General features: G+C 42.0%; 1 protein-coding gene across 1 annotated transcript in view; it reads right to left on the bottom strand.

Annotated features, from left to right (window-relative positions):
- The window catches only part of Rich (Guanine nucleotide exchange factor subunit Rich), a 74,010-nt gene that overhangs the window by 41,464 nt on the left and 9,607 nt on the right, over positions 1-22,939 (bottom strand). The window contains exons 4-5 of the mRNA XM_071598775.1: positions 1,618-1,779; positions 44-227 (exon numbers count right to left, since the gene is read on the bottom strand). Of these exons, the coding sequence (XP_071454876.1) occupies positions 44-227; positions 1,618-1,779 (346 nt within the window). The remainder of the gene's footprint in view (positions 1-43; positions 228-1,617; positions 1,780-22,939) is intronic.

Raw genomic sequence — 22,939 nt, 5'->3', positions numbered from 1 at the left:
ATTTTCCATGAGCAATGCAAGAAGTGAAGTAAAAAATTCACACCTTTGGAAACTTGCTGGTCATTGCAGAAGGGTATCCGACGCAAGTCCAAGCAGTGGTCCCGGTGGAGGTGGCCATCCCAACCATAGCGAAGCACCGTTCCCCTCGTGGTGGCCACCATCAGCTCATCCCGTATACACACGAGGGAAGTGACAGCACCACCACCAACGCCAACTGAAACTCGGCCCTGAAAATAAAAGCAAGAGTGATCCTCGTGAAAAAACTGCAATTTTAATCAGCTTCAATCTTATCCATTGCACTGAAAGATGTATGAAGTGTTTCGATCGATGATAAAAGCAGGAGCGAAATGAGAGGAAATTTTATACACATCTCCCATCATTTCTGTGTATTTATGTCATACCTTTAAGTAGAGGGGGAACCATGTTTGACAGCTTTTTTAAGCCACTTTTGATGCCACAAAAGTGAAGAATGTGGCGGCACAGAGCACATACAAGGCGGCGAATAGAAAGACCCCCAGCCTTTTCTTTTCTATGCTGTGACACTTAACTGGTCCATGCGTAAATTAAAATATATTTGACATTAAAAGAAGAATCAATATAATTTTCAAGTTTTAATGCACCAGATGAGGAACTGCAACAACTACAAAGAGCCTCCATGCCTGGGGGTGTGCCTTTGGCTGTAAAACATTCCGTATGTATTTAAAACACTCCGCATTCCTGCTAAAGATGGATAACAAGGCCTAATCTTAGATGAGATGCCAGCCACGACACTGGGTGGGAGCACTGGGTCCTGTTAGACTATCCCCTTTTGAATTTCAGATAGAATACTATAAGGGGGAGAGGCACAGAGGTGGTTTGCCGATGGCCTGTTGCATCAGCCAGCATCCTTCAAAGGAATCCAAACCATCCACCAAAGGAATCATCCCAACTACTGAAAGATCTACAGGATAATCTTGCAACAGGATGGAAAATGGAGCAGTTAGAAGGGGTTTGGTGGTGCTCCATAATTTCAATGACCAAGAAAAATGAGTGACCCCATCAATCTCCATCTGGTTTTAATTAACTCTCCCATAACAGGGCAAAAGGAGATCACCAAAAGTTAAGTCAACAAAAACTGTTTATATGGAACCAAGAAACTTTTCCTGGGAAGGGTTGAGAAGTGATGTTGTGTAATATGTGAGCAGGTGCCAGTGATTTCAACCAGGCTGCAAAAAAAATACACTCGCATTCAGCTGGAATTTCTGTCATTCCCCGTAAAATGTTTTGTTGACCACATATGAGATATCAGGTGTTCTGTGCAGGGGAACACTGAACTTCGTTTTTTTGAATTCCAGTGAAAAGGATCATGAAAAGAAGAAAAAAAATTTTAAGTTCATTCTTTCCATATGTATTTTAACCACTATCTGGATTGTTTCCACTGACTTAGTCCAAAATTGAAGAGGGGAAGATATTTACAGACAAGAAGGGTGGAGAGGCTTGTTTTGACCAACAACACATCTGATAGATTCACAGTATCTGGATGTCTATAAAATCAGATGAATGTGGGGGCACTATTGATATAAATTATCAACACTTACACAGAAACTGAAAGAGAACAGAAAAAAATATTTTACTTACAGATGAAAGAATGAGAGCAGGTATTGTTTCCTGAATGAAAAGCTCTGCGCTGTCCCGTCGAAGGCTTTGCCTTGGAGAGTCTCTCTGCTCATAGAGACCATTTTTCTTCGCAATTCCTTTATCCCGAGAAAGGTGATAGAACAACAGGTGGCCAACCGAGGTCTGTTTGAAAGAAAGAAATGTCAGAGGTTAATTGATAATTACTTAAGTTTTTGCACATAATTCCAATCTAATCATTATGAAAGGAAAAATATTAAACTTAAATAGTCCACAGAAGTAATAGTGTAACTTTAATTATATATCCACTCATTCAGCTCTTACGCAATCGTTTAAAGCTCCATTCAAAGGCTATAGTAGTGAATTTCCTATTTCTCCATTGTAACCTGTTAAGAAGTTTAGCTGGCTACATCAATACACTTAAAATCTGATGAAGCTAGGATTTCTCATTTATTACCAATTGAGTAGGTATTAACAAAATCACCGAGTGTTACTATCCTTGGTACATTTTTACTGGTGTGGTGCTTTAGCACATACAGCTGCATGTAGTCATTCTTGGACTTAATGGACCTTTCACACAGTTCACATGCCTTAAGAGGCTTTATGCTCAGCTTGAGTTACTTGAAGGTAGAGTTCCAGAGCATTTAAAGAGATATTTCCCATCTCAGTAGTAGTAGTATATAGGGGAGGCGACTGACAACTGAGGTCATTTGCACCAAGGACAGAAAAGGATGAAGGGTGGAGAGATACCCGGCATCAGCATTAACCTACTCTTAACGAAAGGCGCCAAGGGGTCTGCAGCATAACATCCCATCCGACTCATTCAAAGTGCCCTCCACAAAGCACCTCAAGTAGAGATCGAGATACCACTGAAAAATATTCAACAACGCCGGGATTGGAACCCGGGCCCTCTGGGTGGGAAGCCAGTACAATAGCCACCGCACCATCTTGATCCCTCCCATCTCAGCAATTAATAAAACACAAGGAAAGCATCTCCTTGACTGACAATTTAATATACCATCAAACAGACTGCATAATCCAATTAAAGCTGACCTCCAATGCCAACCAAGCAAATATCAGGATACCAATGAAAAGTTCTGCCACCACCAAGATTCAAACCCATGCCCTCCTCTGGCTGAGAAGATCTCTAGCCACTACTCCATCAAAATTCCACAGGAAAAGTTACTCCAATCATTCTATTTGATATTTTAACCTCCAATCTTAATATGCTGAAACCTTATAACATTTTTGATTGAAACTTCTAAATGATGTTGAACTGAAGTTGGGAAAAAGTTATTTTTGAAGTGTATTTCAATTGGCAAATTTAATGTCATTGGATTATAAATCAATACTAGAAACACCATCAACTGCTGAGCAAACATGTGCGAATAAATACATACTGACACATTGCCACTTGCTTTACCATTTGTCATTTATTAATAAGAGATTTATTATAAAATTCAGTTAAAAGAATAAATGCTATACTGCATTTTATACAAGAACATCTTCACCAGCAACAATTTTAGTATCTGTTATCAGTTTCCAGGACATCAGGGATTGCAAGTACAGAAGAAGAATGCTTACTGATCTAAAGTTATATTCGCTCATATCTGTCATTTAACTAAAATTTGCAAGGTCAAAAAAACCAGCTCACTAAAATCTAACTAAGTTTAAAATCAGTCATAAAAGTTCAAGTTTGAAATCAGGTTTTCTGATGACAAAGCTTTAGTTTTTCAGCCGGCCAAGGGGTTGCAAACTCAGCGGAGTGAATTGGAAGGTCAGCGCAATATGTATGGGATGAGAACACAAGGTCTGTGCAAAAATTGTGTGACTTAATTTTTGCCGGAGAGATGGACGAAAGGGCAGCAATTTCCCCAGCTGGGTTCGAGGGAGGGGAGTCTCAGGAAAGTCTGAAGGGCTGTGGCAGTTGGCTCCCAGCCCTTGTGGAGTGCAGATAGTTTGTTTGCAAAACCTTTATAACATGACCTCGTTCCGCTCCGTCATGAGTTGGTTATTGGAACAGCTCTATCCCATAAAATTTTGTGTGGAACTGGGCAAAATCGGAACAAAGACTTATGACATGCTCAAGGAAGCTTATGATGATAACACCATGGGGACATCAGGTGTTTTTGAGTGGCAAAAGTTGTGTCAGGAGGATAGAGAAAATGTTGAAGAAGCCGAACGTTCAGGATACCCTTCAACCTCAAAAAGTGATGAAAACCTTGCACGAGTGAAGGCTTTGTTGGACAGGGATCTCAAATTAAATGTTTGGATGGTTTCTGATGAACCTGGCATCCAAAAAGGTGATCTGCATTGATTAGAGACCGAAAACGTGGGCATGAGAAAGGTGTGTGCGAAGTTGGTGCCGTGAGTGCTCTCAGACGGACCAAAAGCAACTCACACGCGGATCTGCCAAGAGCTCCTCGACCTTGTGAGTGATGATCCAAATTTTTTAGGAAATGCCCCCAACAGACTTTTTCCTCTTTCCCTGCCTCAAATCTGTGCTGAAAGGACTCCACCACACTCGGTGTCAGCGTTACAACAGACCGTTACGACGAAGCTTAGCAACATTCCGAATGCCACCTTCTAGAAGGCGTACAAGGCGTGGAAAACTCGCTGGCAGCGGTGTGTGGACGCACAGGGGTGCTACTTCGAAGACTTTTGAGTGAATGTATCGATTCTCGCAACACATTTTTTTAATCAACGCAGTCCTACTACTTTTGGAATGGACTTTGTAAATGCAAATAAAACAAAAGTTAAGTGGTTTCTGAGAAAGAGACGAGTAAGTTAAATATTTAAATAGGAGGGCAAAAACTACCAGCAAGTTTACCTACCTCGGAAGTATTTTGGACCAATATGATCAAAGTAGTAGGGGGGATAAGATAGACAATTGCGCCACGCAAAGAAGCTTTTACAAGGAGGAGGGAATTGATGACAGGGAATTTGAGGATTTGGAATTAACCTAATCACTGGGAAAAGCAGGAAACGATTGGGTATCACTCAAATTCTTTAAAAAATCGGGAAAGGGGTTGATGTTTTCGAAACAGTCGGGAGCCTCGAGTAATTAGGAAGAATATGCCCCCGTCGATGGTCATCTAGTTGATTGAAAAAATAATAGGATGGGCTTTGCATTTTTTCATCCACTTTTTAACTACGCATTCTATTCTGTCCAATAAATACGCAAACTGAGGCCATAAAAACTTTATTTTGCAAAATTTAGTAAACACCGATTTTGTCCCCTTCAAAATACTCTCCATTCGTTGCTATGCACTTATTCCATCTTTTTAGATTCCGCTGTTTAAAGCAGCCTTGGAAGTCCTCGGTAGTTAATTTCTAGTTGCCTCCTCGTTTCTTGCATTATTGCGTCCACATCTTCCCAGTGAGGTCCCTCAATCACATTTTTGCATTTTGGGATTATGAAAAAGTCGCAGGGGACGAGATCTGGCGAATAAGGAGGGTGATGAAGGATGGCGATTGAATTTTTTGCCACGAACTGGAGAACAACCAATGCTGAATAAGTAGGTGCATTGTCATGGTGATGGATCCATCGTCATGTTCGATTAAAATAGTATGCACTGTTGATTTACCAAAATTAATTCATCAGCTATCATTCGGACAGTTTTTCGACAATCGGTAAGGACAAGGGACCGCACACGATCAATGTTGTCGTCAACACAGGCGGTTGAAGGACGTCCCGGCCTTCCATCATCTGCGGCGTCTTGTCGGCCATCTTTAAAACGCTTCAGCCACTTGAAAACGGATTTTTTCTTCAGGGCATTATCACCGTAATGAGCAGTCAACATTTCAGTTATTTCTTGATAACTTTTACCGCACTCCACCAAAAACTCGATTTTGATTCGTTGCTCCGTGATTTCGTCATTTCATTTTCGACAAACAGTAAAAACAAGGACAACAGAAACTAACAGAACTGGCACCATACGCACGGCCCGACGATCCGCCAAATCGCACCAGTTCGCGCATTTATTGCACAGACCACGCAAGTTAGAGCAGGTGTCAAGGTTTCAGAGTGGCCACTACTATTACACTCATTCCCGACTTGACTTGATTTCTCTGGCGGATATGTGATCCCTTCCCAGGGTTTTTCTCCCGAGTGCGATTCAAGTTAGTTTATTTTCATTGATCATCCCTTACGGCTCAGCAGTACGAGTCGCACGGTTCGTAAGAGTCGTATCACTAGTTTCACAGAAGTCATTCTGAAAATAGTCTCAATATTTGAAATGAACTGCTCCCGCGATGGTCACACGAACTGATCTCACACATAGATGAAGAAGGTCGTCTGTATCGGGAATGCCATATTGTCATACAATGCTCCTGATTGGAATATCATACATAGTCATTACTTTTTCAACAATCTCCCCAGTAATTAGGATGAACATTACCACAATAATAGACCATTCTAGGAAGAATTGAGAGAGCAAAGGAAGGAGAACAAGGAAGAATACTTTTACGGGGAGAGAGTTGGCAGCAAGGATCAAAAGAAAAGATTGATGAAGAAGTTCATTAGCAGGGCAGCGCAGCGTTGCATCACCCCGCAATGCAGCACCCCATTTTTCATCTCCGTACAGCCTCCACTTCTCTCTGCACCGTCCAACAATCTAGTTCTACCTCTTCCCCGCACACCTGACACACTTCCCTTGCTCAGCAGCCCTCAAAAGAGATGGCATTACCGATTAATATCTACTATATCAATGTTCCCTTAATTAACTCGAGTTCCTCCACATCTTTTTCCCTTCCCTTTCCACGTCTAGTACAGCTTCCTCCGTTTTACTTAGAGCCCATGTCAGTTTCATGATTTTCTACCTAAGAATCTCATTGCCTTCCTTTTCTTATTACTGATTTTCATTCCGCATTTATCGAATCAATTCTGCATAGCGCTAAGCAAAGAGGGCAATGATTTCCTATGGATGACCGGAAGACTAGAAATAATGACCATCCATCTGATGGACCTAATCACCTCCCGGCCCACTTTCGCTCGCCCCCCGGTCTTCCCACGCCTCTCTCGTGGCATGTGCACCGTGTACACGTTGGAATGCGCTATCTCCGCGGAGTATATCGAGCAGATAACCCACTCGGCATCAACAAGACGAGAATAACGAAGTGACGACACTTTCGGGAGGAGCCGAAGGATGACCCCCGTGAGATTCGCCAATCGTCGGCCGGCTTATCTGGATTAGAGGCCGGTGTCTGACTTTCGGCACGAAAAAGCATTGCGACTCACTACACGGAATGGCCATTTCGGATGAGAAGAAAGATAGAGGGGGGAAGAGAAGGTGATGAAGGAGGAAAGGAATTCAGAAGAGATGAGAGGAGACACCGGAAAAAGGCCTCCACTTATTTAAGAAGAAGTTCTTACTGAAGATGAAATTGTCGGAAGTAGACCTGAGGGAAGCACCACGTAGATTCTGGATGAGGAATAATTGCCTTAACTCATGACTTCAGAGTAGCAACGTAGTTTATGGATGGGTAGAGGATTTAGTTGTTTGACGAAGGTCAAGCGTTAACGAAATTGTTTGGGTGGGGTCACTGATTGAGGAACGAAGTGACACACGGCCGCTTGATTAAAATAATCACAAATGCATCTGCACCACGGTAAAAACGAACATAAACATTATAGAGACAATTTTATAGATAACAAAATGTTTAGAACCTAATTATCACGTGCATGGGATTATCACGACAGTGGCTGCGAAGGAGAACAGATACCTATGCGAGAATTAGTGGGGTCTCACGAACTCATCTCACAATGATAGGCCGAATACTTCTCTGTACAGAATTCTTCAAATACCGAATTTTCCAAGACATCCAGCCAATTCTCTGAGAATTCAAGTTTTTCAGGTTTTCCAAGTCAGTGGGCGGGGGCACCCAGGACAGACGGTAGGAATTTACGGTAGAGTGAGTAAGTTCCACTTGTGAAATATGACAAATATTAGGTACGTCCGCGATACAAAACAGTTTGTTTTATCAAGTGGTTTAACTGTATAATTGAGGAGCACACGAGAAAACATTTAAGACGAAAAAAGGTGAGCAAAAAACTGACCTCTAAAACACGACAAGTTTTCCCAAATATGTTTACTACCAAGAGCTCATATTAGGAAATAAAGATGATTGGTTCAATTTCCCGAAGACGGAGGAAATTAACGGACTTTAAAGTTAACCCGTTAAAGTATACGTAAAAGTTAAAACGCACGATATTAGCAACAGATCCTGTATCATATTCGTAAATAGCCATCAAACCCACAATATACTAATAATACAACTAATTGCTATACTCCTCCTGGAACATGGATGGGTAAAACCAAACGGGATCGGACACTTCCCAGCCACATTATAAACCTAAACAGAGGCCAATTCTACTGGTCTGTTCTTTGTCCAGAAGCTATGACTTTTATCCCGATTATATGTCAGCGCGAATCGAGTTTGTGGCCAATCAAAGAAAGTGACAAGTTGATGACTGCGAGGAAGACAATAAAAAACAGCTCCAATTAGCCTGATTCGTCAACATCAGTGTGTCAAGATGCACCACGCGGAGAGTAACTCCCACGCTAAGAAAACTACGTAGATGATAAAAATGGGCGTGATCCATTAGACCACTCCGCCCACCAATCCTGATGATTCACAAATAACCACATACCCCCTCCCCCTTTGTCACTTCACGTGATTAATGGAGGTCCCCTTATCACGAGCAGTCAACGGCCATGTTGCGATTCACAACTGAGACGAAGAATTTTGAATGGCACACGTAGGCTCTACAAAAATATCTTTCTTTCCTGATATCCAGCCTTCGTGTGTGGGGGGTGGGGGGAAGGAAGTTCCATGCATAACAAACACCGTAACCGGAACGGGTTCGGGGCGTACTCGATTCACTGATACTTTAAAAGATTGGGGTATTTTTACTTGCCTACCTATGACACCAGGAAAGGGAACCGGTGAAAAAGAATTCGTTAGAGAGAATTTCTTAAATCGGTTATAACCTGGAAAAATAGTTCGCAGTTGAGGGGTACAAACCGTGAAGCACATGAACGGTGGCCGTTTTGCAAGTCGGGAGTGAATACGAACGAGGCATAAAATCACGATCGAGCGCTCGGCTCCCGGCTTTCAATGCGAACTCAGCCGTCGGGTGCCCCTCCCCTCGCCGGAGCAGGGGTGGTCCAACAATAGGAGCCTGGGGACTTACCGGGGAGAGCGAAAACACTTCTGTGTTGCACATAATTCCTAAAATACTGCCACACACGATAAGGACATGATTTATGCTGAACGCAGAGATGGGCACGAACATTTTTCCTGCATTTTCTTCGTTGAAACGTCCTTCGTACGGCTTGGGCGTTAGGAGTCCGATTTAGCCGAACATTTTGTAACATTTTATGGCTCCATGAAATCTTTCACCTGATCACATATGATGAGGTAGCGGGAAGTGACACATGAGAGATGGAGGCAGGAGCGGAAATAGGTGGGGAAATCATAAAATTAGCTACATTTGCGGACGATGACGGGCTCTATTCAGCCAGTCAGCCAAGGGGTTACAATAATTACTAAGTGAATCAGAAAATCAGTGTGACGGACATGGGATGAGAATAACTATAAGCAAAATAAAGGTTATGTGATTTTCGAGAATGAGAAAACCTCGTGAAATATTAAAACAGGAGCTCATAAATTTGAGCAAGTGGAACACCTTACCTATCTCGTAAGGGTTTTGGACGAAAATGGTGAAAGAACGAACGCAGTTTGAAGGGTTCTCGGAATCACCACCAGATAGCAGCGCAAGCGCAACAAGTTTCCCGCGTAGTAATAGTGAGTAAGCGCGTAACGCGGCAGTGCTCTGGGATGCCTCACTGTTGTTGTTCTGTGAAGATAGATCTAACTGAGATTCGAGCATTAATTAAATACTTCGTAAAGAAAAGTATGAAAGCAAAGGAAACTCATGCCGACTTTCAGAACACTCCTTAGGGACTCTTCTCCTTCATATTCAATTGTTGCCAAACGACAAACGAGTTTAAGATTGGTTGGGACAGCTTAGAAGAAGATGCATAGTGGTCGACCAAAATATGCCACTACCCCAGAAATTATTGCAAAAGTGCATAAAATGGTCACGGAGGATGGCTGACCAAAAGTGCAAAAAATCGCTGAAGCCATGGGGATGTCATCTGAACGGTCATATCATATTTTAGTAGTAGTATTGGATGAGAAAATCATCTGCAAGATGGGTTCCGCGACTCTTGATGCAGGATCACAAACGCTTTTGAATGGAAATATTCTAGTAATGTTCGACCCGTTTTATGAGCAACCAACAAGATTCATTTGTGCCTATTTGTCACCACAGATAAAACGTGGATTCACTACTATACCCAGGAGACGATACAGCGGTCAAGGTAGTGGAAACATGTTGATTTGCCACCACCAAAGAAAGCAAAGGCAATACGGCCAGCCGGAAAGGCGATGGCTTCAGTTTTCTGTGATGCGAAAGGTATTCTGCTGATAGATTATCTTCCCTCTGATCAAACAAATACTACGCTAACGTCCTGGGCCAACTACAGTAGAGGATTAAAATTTTATCTAGCGAATCTCCCGTTTTCGGGTGCGAGACAGCGATTTATCTCCGCTTTCGGAAAATATATTGAGCGGTGGCGCCAAGAATTCAGTTTAAAGACTTTCTTTCTGCCATTGTTGGATAAAAAGAAAAGAGGTATACCATCGTGCTGATGGCGACCAACCGGGAAGCTCCTCCACCACGAACCAATCACGAGTCACCTGACTCTTGGGCTCGGGTATATAAGACGGCTAAATGCTCCACCCCGTTTCCCGCAGCCGCTACCATCTTTGTAGCCTTTCCATATTTAATTTTTCCACCCCGAAGAGGAGTTATCCTAAAACGGGGTTGCCGTACTGTTTTGTTATGTTTCCACCATATATTTTATGTACGCTGTTCTTACGGAAATAAAAACCTATAAAACTGAACTGAAAACTCCACCCCGAAGAGGAGTACATCCTAAAACGGGGTTTCGTATTGTTTATATTATGTTTCAATGTTTATGTTATCAATTCTTGTAAAACTGGGCTTTACGGAAATATAAATCTTTAAAACTGAAACTCCACCTCGATTTTCCGCAACCGCTACCATCTTTGTTGCCTTTCCTTTATTTAATTTTTCCACCCCGAAGAGGAGTATATCCTAAAACGGGGTTTCCGTATTGTTTTATTAAGTTTTCCATTGTATTTAATATCTCTTGTAATGTGTCCACCTTACGGAAATAAAAACCTTTTAAACTGAAGTATCTACCCTGAGGACGATGCATGAGTCGACCATCGAAAACGTCGGCCAATATGGAACCCCTGACCAAGTGGAAGACCCGAGAAAACTTCATCAAATAAAAGAACTTCGTTTGAAATGTTCTCGCTCTCACGTCAAGAGAATAAAACCAATCATTGTTTTGATGTGGCCTTATGGAGAGTAAATTTGACTCTCGGCCCCCTATTACCAAGAAAAGCAAGCTCGGTCTTCCGGCTTCTCTCAATAATGAAGCGACTGTTTACAATTGGGTAAATGAGTTTAAACGTGGCCGTACATCCACGAACGATGAAGACTGTTCAGGAGTCGACTGGAAGTGACTTCCTCCGATATTATTGACAAAATCCACGATATGGATTTAAGTGAACGACGATTAAAAGTTTGCGAAATAGTTGAGGTCACAGGCGTATCACAAGGTAGTGTTTTCAATCTGGTACGAAAAATTGGGTTTGAATAAAATCTCGGAAAGATGGGCGCCCCGTTTGCTCTCTCATTGGAAACTAAACGGCATTGCATGATTGACTAGGAGGCTGGTTGCGCACTTTTCAATAACAATTCTGACGAGTTTATAGGTTGATACATGCGAAAGGGTGGACGAAACATGGATACATTACCTCACTCCAGAAGAGACGAAAAACTGTCGAAACAGATGCTTTCTAACGATGATCCGGCTCCGAACAAGGTGAAGACGGTAAAATCGGCCGACAAGGTGAAGGCCAGAGTTCTTTTGAGATGCACACGGAATCATCTCTAGCGATTACTTGCTGAGAGGACAAACGATAAATGGAGAAGAGTATGCGTCGTTACTGCACCGGTTGAGCGAATAAGTCAAGAAAAAACGTCCTCGTTTGACAGAGAAATAATTATCTTCCATCAAGACAATGCTTGGGTGCACGCCTGCGCAGGTTCGACGGTGAAAATTATGAAATTAAAATTTGATTATTGAAACATTCACGGGATTCACCATATTTAACTCCCCCCCATGACTTCTTTAAAATTGCCAAACTTGAAAAAAATGGTTCGGCGGAAAACGATTCACGTCGACCGACATGGCCAGCGCAGATACCTATTTTGAAAACCTGAAATCCTACGGTTTAAAAATGTTGAAGGAACGCTGGGAAAAGTGTATCCAACTAAAAAAAAGATTAAGTTGAAAAATAAAAAAAAATCTACCCACATTAATTTGGTTTATATTTTTTCTTAGGGACTTATTGAAGGACTCACGTACATGGTACCCTGCAAGTCACCGCAATGGTGTGTGGCAGGGGCTGATAATACACCAGGCTACTTCGGACACAAAATGTTTCCCCCTAGGACGTTTGGACAACGCTAGCTACGTCCCCACCATGCCTAGTACTTCTTCATTAGTTGATTAAATTTACGCCGCAGGTAAAAAATGTCTGTTTTGGGGTCTGATTAAACTGGAAGAAAGATTATACATTTCCATCGTTTCCGTGGGATTTTAGGAATACTCGTTCTCATCAGTGTGTGCTGTTAGTTTCAAGCAATATTTTCAAATTAACATTGCGGAGTGAAAAAAATATGTTTCAATCTATCAAAGGTATTCAGTTCAGAGAAATATATATTGGACGGCCCACAGCAATTACAGGTACTGTATTACGAACTTCAAAGTCGTCCCACATTTAATCAGCTGATATAAACCTCGGCCGAAAAACTATGGCCGATGAAAGATATACGAATGCCTTCTTCAAATCCCAAATTCATCGTTGTATCGGATTCGTGCGCCCTAAGATGCTGCAAAATGATGGCGCACGAAGCAGTGGTGAGAGAATAAAATCCCTCCAGTAAACAAAAACCTCCATTGTTAAGTTGGTAGTTCAGCGTGACGGGTGAAAGACTGAACTGACCATTATGATAGCTGCTAAATTTCGAAACACGAGGAGAAATAAATCCCCTAATTCGTGAGGTTCAGGCAACCCTCAATAACCCATTTGCAATTCCTTTAAAATGGCATAATTCATTCTCTGCCACAGACGACACCTGTAAAGGTATTCGCTGAGGAAATAAGTTCCGAGTCATGGCAAGTGAGATAGGAATCATAAAGAAGCACTTCTTTCGGAAAATATCAAAATAATATCACGATATAACGTTGGAAGGACAAATGTTTAATGTAAAAGTGACACAGCATCACCACTGGTACTTTAAAGGTTAGTTAGGTTTTGCACGGTCCTTATGTCGCATACTCGTACTAATTAAGGACATATCGCATGTACCCTTATCTATGCCCTTGTCAGAACCCCTACATATTCTTTTTCAGTTCTTCTTACTTTCTACCTCCCTAAACGTCGTCCAAATGGCTCACGTCTTCAAATAAAAGAGCGGCAAATGGCTCTTCCATTTGAGGGATCGATTGCGAATTGAGAGAACATTGAAGCGTTACCCATCTCCTGAGTGGAAAGCCCGGGTTCGAGCCTGAGGAACGTCTCTGGACACCCTCAGCTGCGCGTAATTTTTAGGGGAACAATTCTCCCCGCGTAACCAAAATGCAGCACATGGAATGAGGAACGGGCTCCACTTATTTAAAAACTACCAACCCAGGTTACTTAAGTTCCTTTCTCGAAGTGCACGGTGAGATCTACCATTACTTAACAAACCAACCTTCAGATAGATTACTGTGGTTTGTTGGCTATTGAATCCTCATGACCATAAAATAATCCGTACTATGAATAACATTTTACCCATTTTTCTTTACTGCCCCTGAAAAATGAGAAAATTCAATCCTTTCCCTACCTTTCACTTTAAGAAAGACTTCGGGTTTCTTTTTCTCTCGGAAATTTTCTCATGACTTTCCTTGAAAATGAATAGAAAGTTGTCGCCGTTTTTAAGAGAATTCTTGCGACTACGAGGGCTTTCTACCGTTTTGCATACGAAGTCTTCAGCAGATCGACGAGGTTCAAATTTTAAGGAATAACAGAAAACAGTGAAAAAATTTTATCTTTAACATTCTTTTCCGCTGAAGGGGAAACAATCACATTGTTTCGAATCAGAGACTTAAGAGACAGCTGCCAATGGTAAAACTCTCTAACTCCTTCTAAATTAAGTCAAACCTTCAGTTTTTCCGCACGAACCTATGGTTAATTTATACTAAAAAGTAATTTAAACATAGGCATATTAATATTAATTAGCTTCGACAAATCTCAAATCCGTTATTGTTATAGTATATCTACTTATGAGGTAAGCATATGCTAATATTTCATTTCAGTAGTACTTTCAATTTGGATGTATGATTTTTTCCTGTAGTAGGGGTGTTGAACGTTTCAAAATTTCGGCTGTAATTGAAGGACCTTAGATTTATTAAACCGCATTGGATATGAAGTGGAAAAGCACAATGTTCAATGATATAGAACGCATACGGTACGTTCACTTATTTTATTAATAAACAGAAAGCGAATTTCAACGCTGTCAGCGGGGTACGTCTGCTTGCCTACTTAATGCACAACCGTATTATCACACCTTCGCCTCAAATTGCACGCTTGTTTGAAAAAAAAATTAGGACAGGATCATATTATTTCTTCAATATTTTAAGTACCTTAAGAGTCTCGAGGAAATAATTCGATTGTCCCTGGAAGGAAACATTTTATAGTCATTGGGGATTGAAACACGGAGGTGGGCTAAGGAAGAAATGTTAGCGACGCAGGGACTACTGCTTAGGAACCAGGAATGACCACGGGTAAAAAAATAACACAGTATTGCCGGAGGAATGCTTTTATCATGAAGAAAAATTGATTAAAATACCACAACGGACAAAGTTATACGTTGAAAATGATTGGGGAATCAGAGATCAGTTAGAATATATTACGGCTTAGGCACAGGTTTAGTAATAGCGTAATTAATTCGTACAGTTCACCGTGAACTGATGAGGGTTTAGGTCATAATACTTGTACAGTCCTAATGAGGAGTGAGGTCAGATTCAAAGGGAAAGCACAGGGAAGGGAGGTGAGGAAATGGAATGTGGAAGCATTAACATGGGCAACAAGAAAGGAGTGCCAGAAAGGAGTGGAAAATTTATTTTTTAGAACCCGAAGACAGTAGAACAAATATGGTAATCTCTGACAAATTCCAAAGAAACTGCGGGAGATGCCGCAACAGTAACTTTTAACGGAGTCATCCGCTAATGTGCATTTTAATGCAACAATTGCATGTAACATTGCAAAATGCATGTGACATTGTATGTACGGTATTTCGTCATAACATCTAGTTCCTTTCAAAGCCCCAAAATTTCAGAGTTTAAGAGGACGCCTCGGTAGCTTAAGTGGCTAAAGCACTCGACCGGATATTGAGGGATCTGGGTTCGAGTCCCAGTCAAGGCGAATGATTTTTACGCTCTGAAATTGTTGCATGGTAATCTCTGATAAAAGAGATAAGGAAAGCCATGAATTCAAATATTGTAACAGTAAATAGGGAAAGGACAAGGAAACCATGGGCTAGAGCAAGATGATTAGGAAAAGAGACGGGAGAAGGAAATTGAAAAATCGACACAAAAAATTACGTAGACTAAAGTACAAATAGATACATCAACTGAGGCTGGAAACTAACAGGGCGAAAGAAGGGTGGTGGAGGACGACACGATGCGAGGACATAGACATTTCATACAGGAAGGGTGAAATGGGTTCGCCACCACACAGGAGGATGAAAGCACTCTCTAGGAATAAGGGAGGAAATTTCGTGCACACTACGTGCATTAAATACGAGTCTGAAAATAATATGTTTTTCATTCCAAACATTAATAGACCCAGGAAATATTCAAGGGCGATGGAAAGAAAACATAAAGGATCTACATAGTATACGGTTAAGATAATAGCCCAGCAAGTTAGGACATTGAGAATATGGATATATATAGGGATGCATTAGAACCTGACATACTTGTGAGACTGAAAGGGAATTTGAGGATTTCAAACCAAATAATGCTTTGATGAAGGATAACTTCCCCACGAAACTATAAAATCAAATAGGGCCATGGGGATACAAAAAATCCCCGCGGAACTACTTTTGAGTTTAGGGAAAAGTTGGAGGAAGACTTTTTATGGACTAATTTATAGTATGTACGAAGTAGAAATTTGTCCGGTATATTTTGTCAGATTAGTTAGTATTAGTTCCTATTCCAAAAAGGTAAAGGATACATCATGTGAGGACTACGGAACAATAAGTTTGATTTCGCATGCAGCTAAAGTGATTCCCACGTCAAGAATAAGAGGATGGCAAGAAGGGCAGATGATTACTTAGGGGATAATCAGTTTGGGTTTAGGAAGGGAAGAGGCAGGCGTGATACCATAGCAGTAATAAGGACACTTCATAGAGAGGAACAGCGAGTACACTCAGAATAAATTGGGTGGAATCGATGAATGTATTGCAGAAAATAGGAGTCGATCGGAGGGATAGGAGACATATCTGCCATCTGTACACGTCACAGACTGCTCAGGTGCAAGTGGCGGGTAGAGAGTCCGGATGGAAAGCGGAAGGAAGAGGAGAAAGACCATGCTTAAATGGTAAAAGAGGCATGGGAAAACTCGACATAGGAATGAAATGCGGAGGGGAATTCATAAAATCAGTTAGGTTTGCGGATGATTTTGCATTCGTATGTCAATAAGACAAGAGATAGCCAACTCTGCTGAGTGCATTGGTAAGTCAGTGTGATAGGTAATGGAATAGAATCAACGTTAACAAAACAAAGGCTACGAGGTTTTAGAAAAGGAGGAAAACAAAGCTACACATATAATATTAATATTATAGATATAAGAAGAAGAATCTCGCAAAGCAAAGTTCTTACTAGGCGGGGGAATTGATGGTGGGGACGTTGAATAAGCTAAGAAAAGTTTCGTCAAAACTTTGATCTGGAGCATGTTTTCGTGCGGCGCGGAAACATGTTCACTGAAGCAGGACGATAGGCGTAGGTAGATGCTTTTGAAATGTGTGGGTGTGGTCAAGGGTGGAGATGGTGAAGTGGACAGAAAGGAAAACAAATGAGGAAGTGCTAGGTAGTGTGGGGGAGGAGAGAGGATTGTTGGGAGAATTCAGCAAGAGGCAGATTCGCAATGGAATGCTGAAGTTGTGATAGAGGGGAGAATAATCGACAAATGAGGAAGAAATGAAAATTGAACCGACCGGCCTGAATGAAGGGAGGAATGAAGTCTGCGGAATTAAAGAGGGGTTTGTTTTACTTTCGGACGCCAAATCATTTTTGTTATAGGAAATGTTTCGTTCTTCAGTTTTCGCTCATCCAAAACCTACCAAGAACGGTTGAATGCCAATATACATCATATGCTCTCTATAAATTCCATACATCTATCTCTCTTGAACCCGTCCTCGATTAGTTAAAAGCTTTCCAGCTTTATCTTTGAAAGCACGCACAAATCCTCCCTTCTCACTTTCTGACAATGATTTCACCTCCCTGTACAACGCAAACACGTAACCCTTCCTTTGTTTAAACTCCTCTGTTAAGTCCCCATATCCTTGCACTGTCTTCCACCATGCTTCTTTCACCCAATCAGTTCCCCACCTCAGTTAATTACTAATCACTTTGTACCTCCTTTTGCCAAATTCTGTCTTTAAATTGTTCCTCTCCCTTCTCTGATGTATCTCCTTAATCTTCTCACCAATGTCCTTCCTTTTTACTCCTGGTTTTCTTGTCATCTTCCTATTTACTGATCCAATAGTTTCACTTTCCGCTTTGCATATTCCCTTTTTGTTATATTCTCGTTTTTCATCTAATACACGGGTTTTCCTGACCTCACCCATAAATATTTCCACTGCCTCCTGGTGTTCATTCCTTTTTGTGCCCGTTAATGCTTCAACATTCCATTCCCTCATCCGTCTTCCCCGTTTTATCTTCCTTAATCTGACTTTAATAGCACTAAACTACGATCTGAATCCACACTCCCGTTCTCGCGTAACCTTGCGAATTTCATTGCGTTGTCCCAAAATTTGTACCTTACCAGGATATAGCCTCACTGGTATCTCTTCGAGCCTCCGGGCATTTTCCATGTATATCTATGCGGGTACGATGTTCAAATCGGGCTCGCTATGATTACGAATTTCTCCGGCTAAATTCCATTGCTTGGAAAATATGGATAGACATCCCATTATCTATACCGATTACGGTTGATTTAGAATTTCGTATGCGCACTCAGGCGTTTTAATTCATAAGTCATAAAAGGGAAAAGAACGAATTTCACGAGGAGGATATCGCGGGAAACATCATGGCCACTGACCCATGACCCGTCAAGCCCCCAAAAGCCAGTCGCCACGACGATCAGGTCCCAGCTCAGCAAAGGAAGAGGCGGCTGCGATCCTCTCTTTTCGATTTACCGTTACAGAGAACTGAATACACCACACATCTTATTTTAGTATTTATTTTCAAATTTGTCTTTTTGGTCGTGGTTGAGAACCAGCCGGGCAGGAAGATACGTACATGCGCGCGGTCGTCGGCGAAGTCAAAAAGTAAAACTCAGGCGTTGCAGCGTGGATACGGGATTTCGTCACAATATTGAAAACAAATTTGGTTGAGCATCATGATGAAAATAACTAGTTTTTCCCGTAAAGACATTATCATCGGGTAGGAACGCTGCACAAGGACACAATATTGTAATAGGTTACCGACGCACAGGGGCGGGAGTGGATGGGAGTGAGCCATTGTCATATATATTGTATTAATGATGCTATCAAGCCTACTTCGTGGAATAGTGTGATATGCACTGCTCATCATCAAACACTCAGGTAATTTTCCGCTCGGATTCAATTATTGCCGATCGAGTTCGACGTCACGGCGTCATCGTTAAGGTGAAATTACTTAATTTTACTTTGACACCGACGCCGTGACGTCGACATTGATCGGCAGTAATGAAACCTGAGAGGAAAATAACGAAGTATTTACGAAAATTGCCGACAATTACCTACAAAGAACTATCAAATATACCTTAAATCTATCCATTAGTACCGTATTATATATTCACGGGTGTTGCTGAGTTCTTAAATCAAAAAAATCGACTTTCCACTCCGCTTACTGGGATCGTCATGAGGGAAAAGTTCGGATGCTGAAGATGACGCTCTCAGTAAGCGGAATGAAACATCGATTTTTTTTATTTACGGACGCAGAAATTCCCAAATATGTCTATTACGATGGAAAAAACCAGCTGCGGAAGCCTCAATTTTAAAATTTTTTTATTCGGCTTTTATGAAAAGAGTAGCGCAGATAATTTTTCTGCAAGGTCAAGCGCGATCCTTTAGAAAAATCAGGATGTTATTAACTCACGCGCAATTACCGTGACACCAATCACGTTTGGCGACTGGGAAGGGATTTCAAAGGCAGAGTAAACAGAAATGTCCCGCCCTGTGACTTCTCGCACAACCAGCCTGAAAATCCCATCTCAACGAGCTCTTAACAGACCACGAGGTCTCCCGTCCACGCTGAGTTAAAACATGTCGGGGGCGACTAGAGATCGTCATGGAACACGGAAATTAGACTGATGGCGTGCTGCGTTCCCTTTCCCACGCTCTCTTCCTAATTGTCCCTCCTTCCAACCCCCCTCCCCGTCAAAATCTCCCGGGTTCCCTCCAACCACTTCGCGTTCATTTCATATCTGCTCGGAATTTATTTCCTGAGTACCTGATGATGGGTCGCTCATGCCTTATCGAGTGTATCAGATCGTATTCAACAACTTTCAACAAATAACCGGTGGATCATCAACCAAATTTATTTTCAACTTTGGAAACGAGTCACAAAGCCTGATTTTAAAGGTATTCCATTGGGCTTATTATCTTTTCCCGATGGCCTTCATACTTCTCTCGTCCTGTCTCCACCTTGGCATAAGCACTTCTTATCGCCGCGTCCGTATCACACTCATTCTTCTGTTAAGTTCTCAGAATTCCATTATACCTCACCTTGATCGCATTCTTCTCCTCGGCCCCATTTTCCCGCGACTTCCTTGGTCCTCATACCCTCTCCTCCTCTTTCTCGAACCATTCACCCTCTCTATCAAAGATTCCACCCCTGCTACACGACCAGCCGCGTGGCCACGCTTATTTCATACCAGCCTATAACCAGAACATGACCAAATCAACCACTAATTGTAGTTCTGCCTTTGGGAAGGCCCGTCCGAGGCCCTATCTTTCCCAATTTTGTGCCGGTCACATGGTGGTATTGTACCCTACCTTGTCCTGCATCCATCACCTGGTATGTTCTTCTCTTCCAATTACCCCCATCCCATTCAACAATCCATCTATTACCGTCATAAGCATTCATTCTCTCCCATCCAACCTCAAAGTCAGCCCGCTGTATTTCATATGATATTTTTTTCCTATTGTCCTCCACGCCCAGGTCTCCAAGGCTTATCATCTCCTATCATCCTCCTTCCTGAATGTACACGTTTCGGCGCCTTCCACGGCCGTACTCCATATGCATATAGCCCTTCGCGAATCGTCCTCTCAAATTTTTGTTCAATGGTCCGCGCAGTTCGTCTCTCTTCTTCGCGTTCGTAACTGCTAAGAGTAGAGTATGTCTTCAGCTATGCCACTTACATACAGGATGGTGTATATGAATCTTTTCTATTTAAGATCTTCCCTCCTTTTAAACTGATATTCACTCTTTCCTCATGTGGTCAAATGAAACTCCTCATTACTGGAAACGGTTCGTTGAGATTTCTCGCGAGTGGTAATATCTTAATATATTCTTGTAAATACGTATGTCTCTTAGGCGTAACAAATTTCAAAAGGTCGTCTTGAGAGACTGAAACGCGGCCGGAATCACAAAAACCTCAATTTCAATGGACAACCTCGCCTTCGGATAATTTTATATGTAAAAAAAACAAAATAAAACGCAGTATGCGACGGGATTCAGCGTTCAAAGTTCGATGCGGTAGACGCGAAGGCAAAAACCATACGAGGGGCGCGTAGTTTTGCGATGCTGAGTTATTTGTGAGCTTTCAAAAAATACTTGAATATTCCTTCCAGCATGAAGATTGGTGCGCTATATATAGAGGCGAAATTACTTTCAGGTTTTAAGAAATGAAATCCGTACATACCATGAAAGATGAAACAAAAACGATTAAAGAGAGATTGAAGGAATATAAACTGCATGGTAATGAAATTAGGCCAGCGAGATTATATATGGAAAGTGGATATCCATGGATGAGGGCACTTTAGATCTAGGCTTACTCGATGGCGAGACATAAAGGGCATTAAGGGAATTGAAATCAAATAAGGCCGTGGGGTAGACAACATTCGCGCGGAACTACTAAAACGTTTGAGCAAACGCTGGAGGGAAGACCATCTACATGTATGAACTAATTCGTAGTACTTATGAGGCAGGTGGGGATCGGGATGGTGCAGTGGCTAACGTACTGGCTTTCCAACGAGAGGGCCCGGGTTCGAATCCTGTAGACTGCAGATATTTCAGTGGAATCCCGATCCCTACTTGAGGTACTATGTGGAGAGCACTTTGAGAGAGTACGCCGTCCGTCGAATGGGACGTTCAGCTGCGGACCCCTTGGCGCCTTTCGACGAGAGTAGGCTAATGCTGACGCCGGGTTCCTCTCTACCCTTCCTCCTTTCCCATCCATCCCTAATGGCGCAAATAACCTTAGCTATCCATGGCCTCCTCTAAAAACTACTACTAACCATGATGGAGGTATTTGGTGAGTCGATCGTCAGTTGAGTGTTCTTATCCCAGAAAAAGGAAAGGTATGCACATGTGAAAATTATAGGATTAGAACAATGTTTGCAATCACACGCAGCTAAAGTGAACTATCAATAACAGAGTGCAGATAAGAGCAAATGAATACTTCGGGGTGATTAATTTGGGTTCAACAAGGAGAGAGGAACGCGCTATCTCACAATGGGAATGAAGTCACTAATGGAGAGAAAGATTGAGTATGATCAGGATTTGTTTCGTGAATTTTAAGAAGGCGTTAGACAGAATAAATTAAATTGAATGGGCGTAGACTGACGGGATAGGAGACTTGCCCGCAACCAGTACACATCTCAAAAGTACTCGGGTGTAAGTGGCGAATGGTGAGTCCGGATGGACAGTGTTAGGAAGAGGGGTGAGAGAGGGGTGCCCATTGTCACCTTCGCTGTCAACGTATTTGTGGAGGAAATGATTTAAGAGGCATGGGAAGAGCTGGAGATAGGAATGGAGGTCGGTTGGGAATTCATAAAATCAGGTTTTAGGATGATCAAGCTTTAATTTTCCGGTCAGCCAATGGGTGGCAATCACTGTTGGGCGCGTTGGAAATTCAGTGCGACAGATATGGAATGACAATTAATATACATAAATCACAGGTTATACGATTTCAGAAAGAGAGAAAGGCTAAGTTAAACGTTAAAATAGGAGGGCAAAAACTAGAGCAGGTGGGTATGTTTACCTACTTTGGAGGTGTTTTGGACCAAAGTAGTCGGGGCATGAGAAAAAAAATTCGTTTAGCAAAAAGCTTTCACGAGGAGGATGGAATAGTTTGACAGAGTCGTTGGATAAGTTTGCAAAGGAAAGGCTCGTTAACACTTGGATATGGAACGTGGTTTTGTACAGCGCGAAAACAGGGTTGCTAAAGTTGATAAGCGTAGATTGTAAGCTTTTGAAATTTAGGTGTGGAGAAGAATGGGAAATGGGCAGAAAGGAAAACAAATAAGGAAGTGTTAGTTTTGGTGGGAGAAGAGGGGATTGTTGGGAGAAATCGAAAGGGGGCAGGAAAGATGGATGCAGAGCAATTTGACGGGCGATGGGATGACGACGTCTGTGATTGAGGGGAAGATTCTTCGATCGTTTGCATTTACGTCCCCTTCACTTTTTCCATCCTCCTTCCCACCCGCAATGACTCAAATCTATCCTTATCCTCTTACCTTAACGACTTAGTTTCCGAGCCATACAATAGTATACACCATGTTTAAGTTTTCACTGATCTTTTCCTAATATCCTTACTTAGCTCCCTAACAGTCGAATAACGGCCAAAAGTTTTTTTATGAACCAACCAACCGATTTATTGTTGATCGAGTGGTCACGGAGCGTGA

Source organism: Hetaerina americana, unplaced genomic scaffold, assembly GCF_022747635.1.
Source record: "Hetaerina americana unplaced genomic scaffold, ioHetAmer1.1.p SCAF_10, whole genome shotgun sequence".
NCBI lineage: Eukaryota > Metazoa > Arthropoda > Insecta > Odonata > Calopterygidae > Hetaerina > Hetaerina americana.
This window is presented reverse-complemented; position numbering and strand designations above follow the sequence as displayed.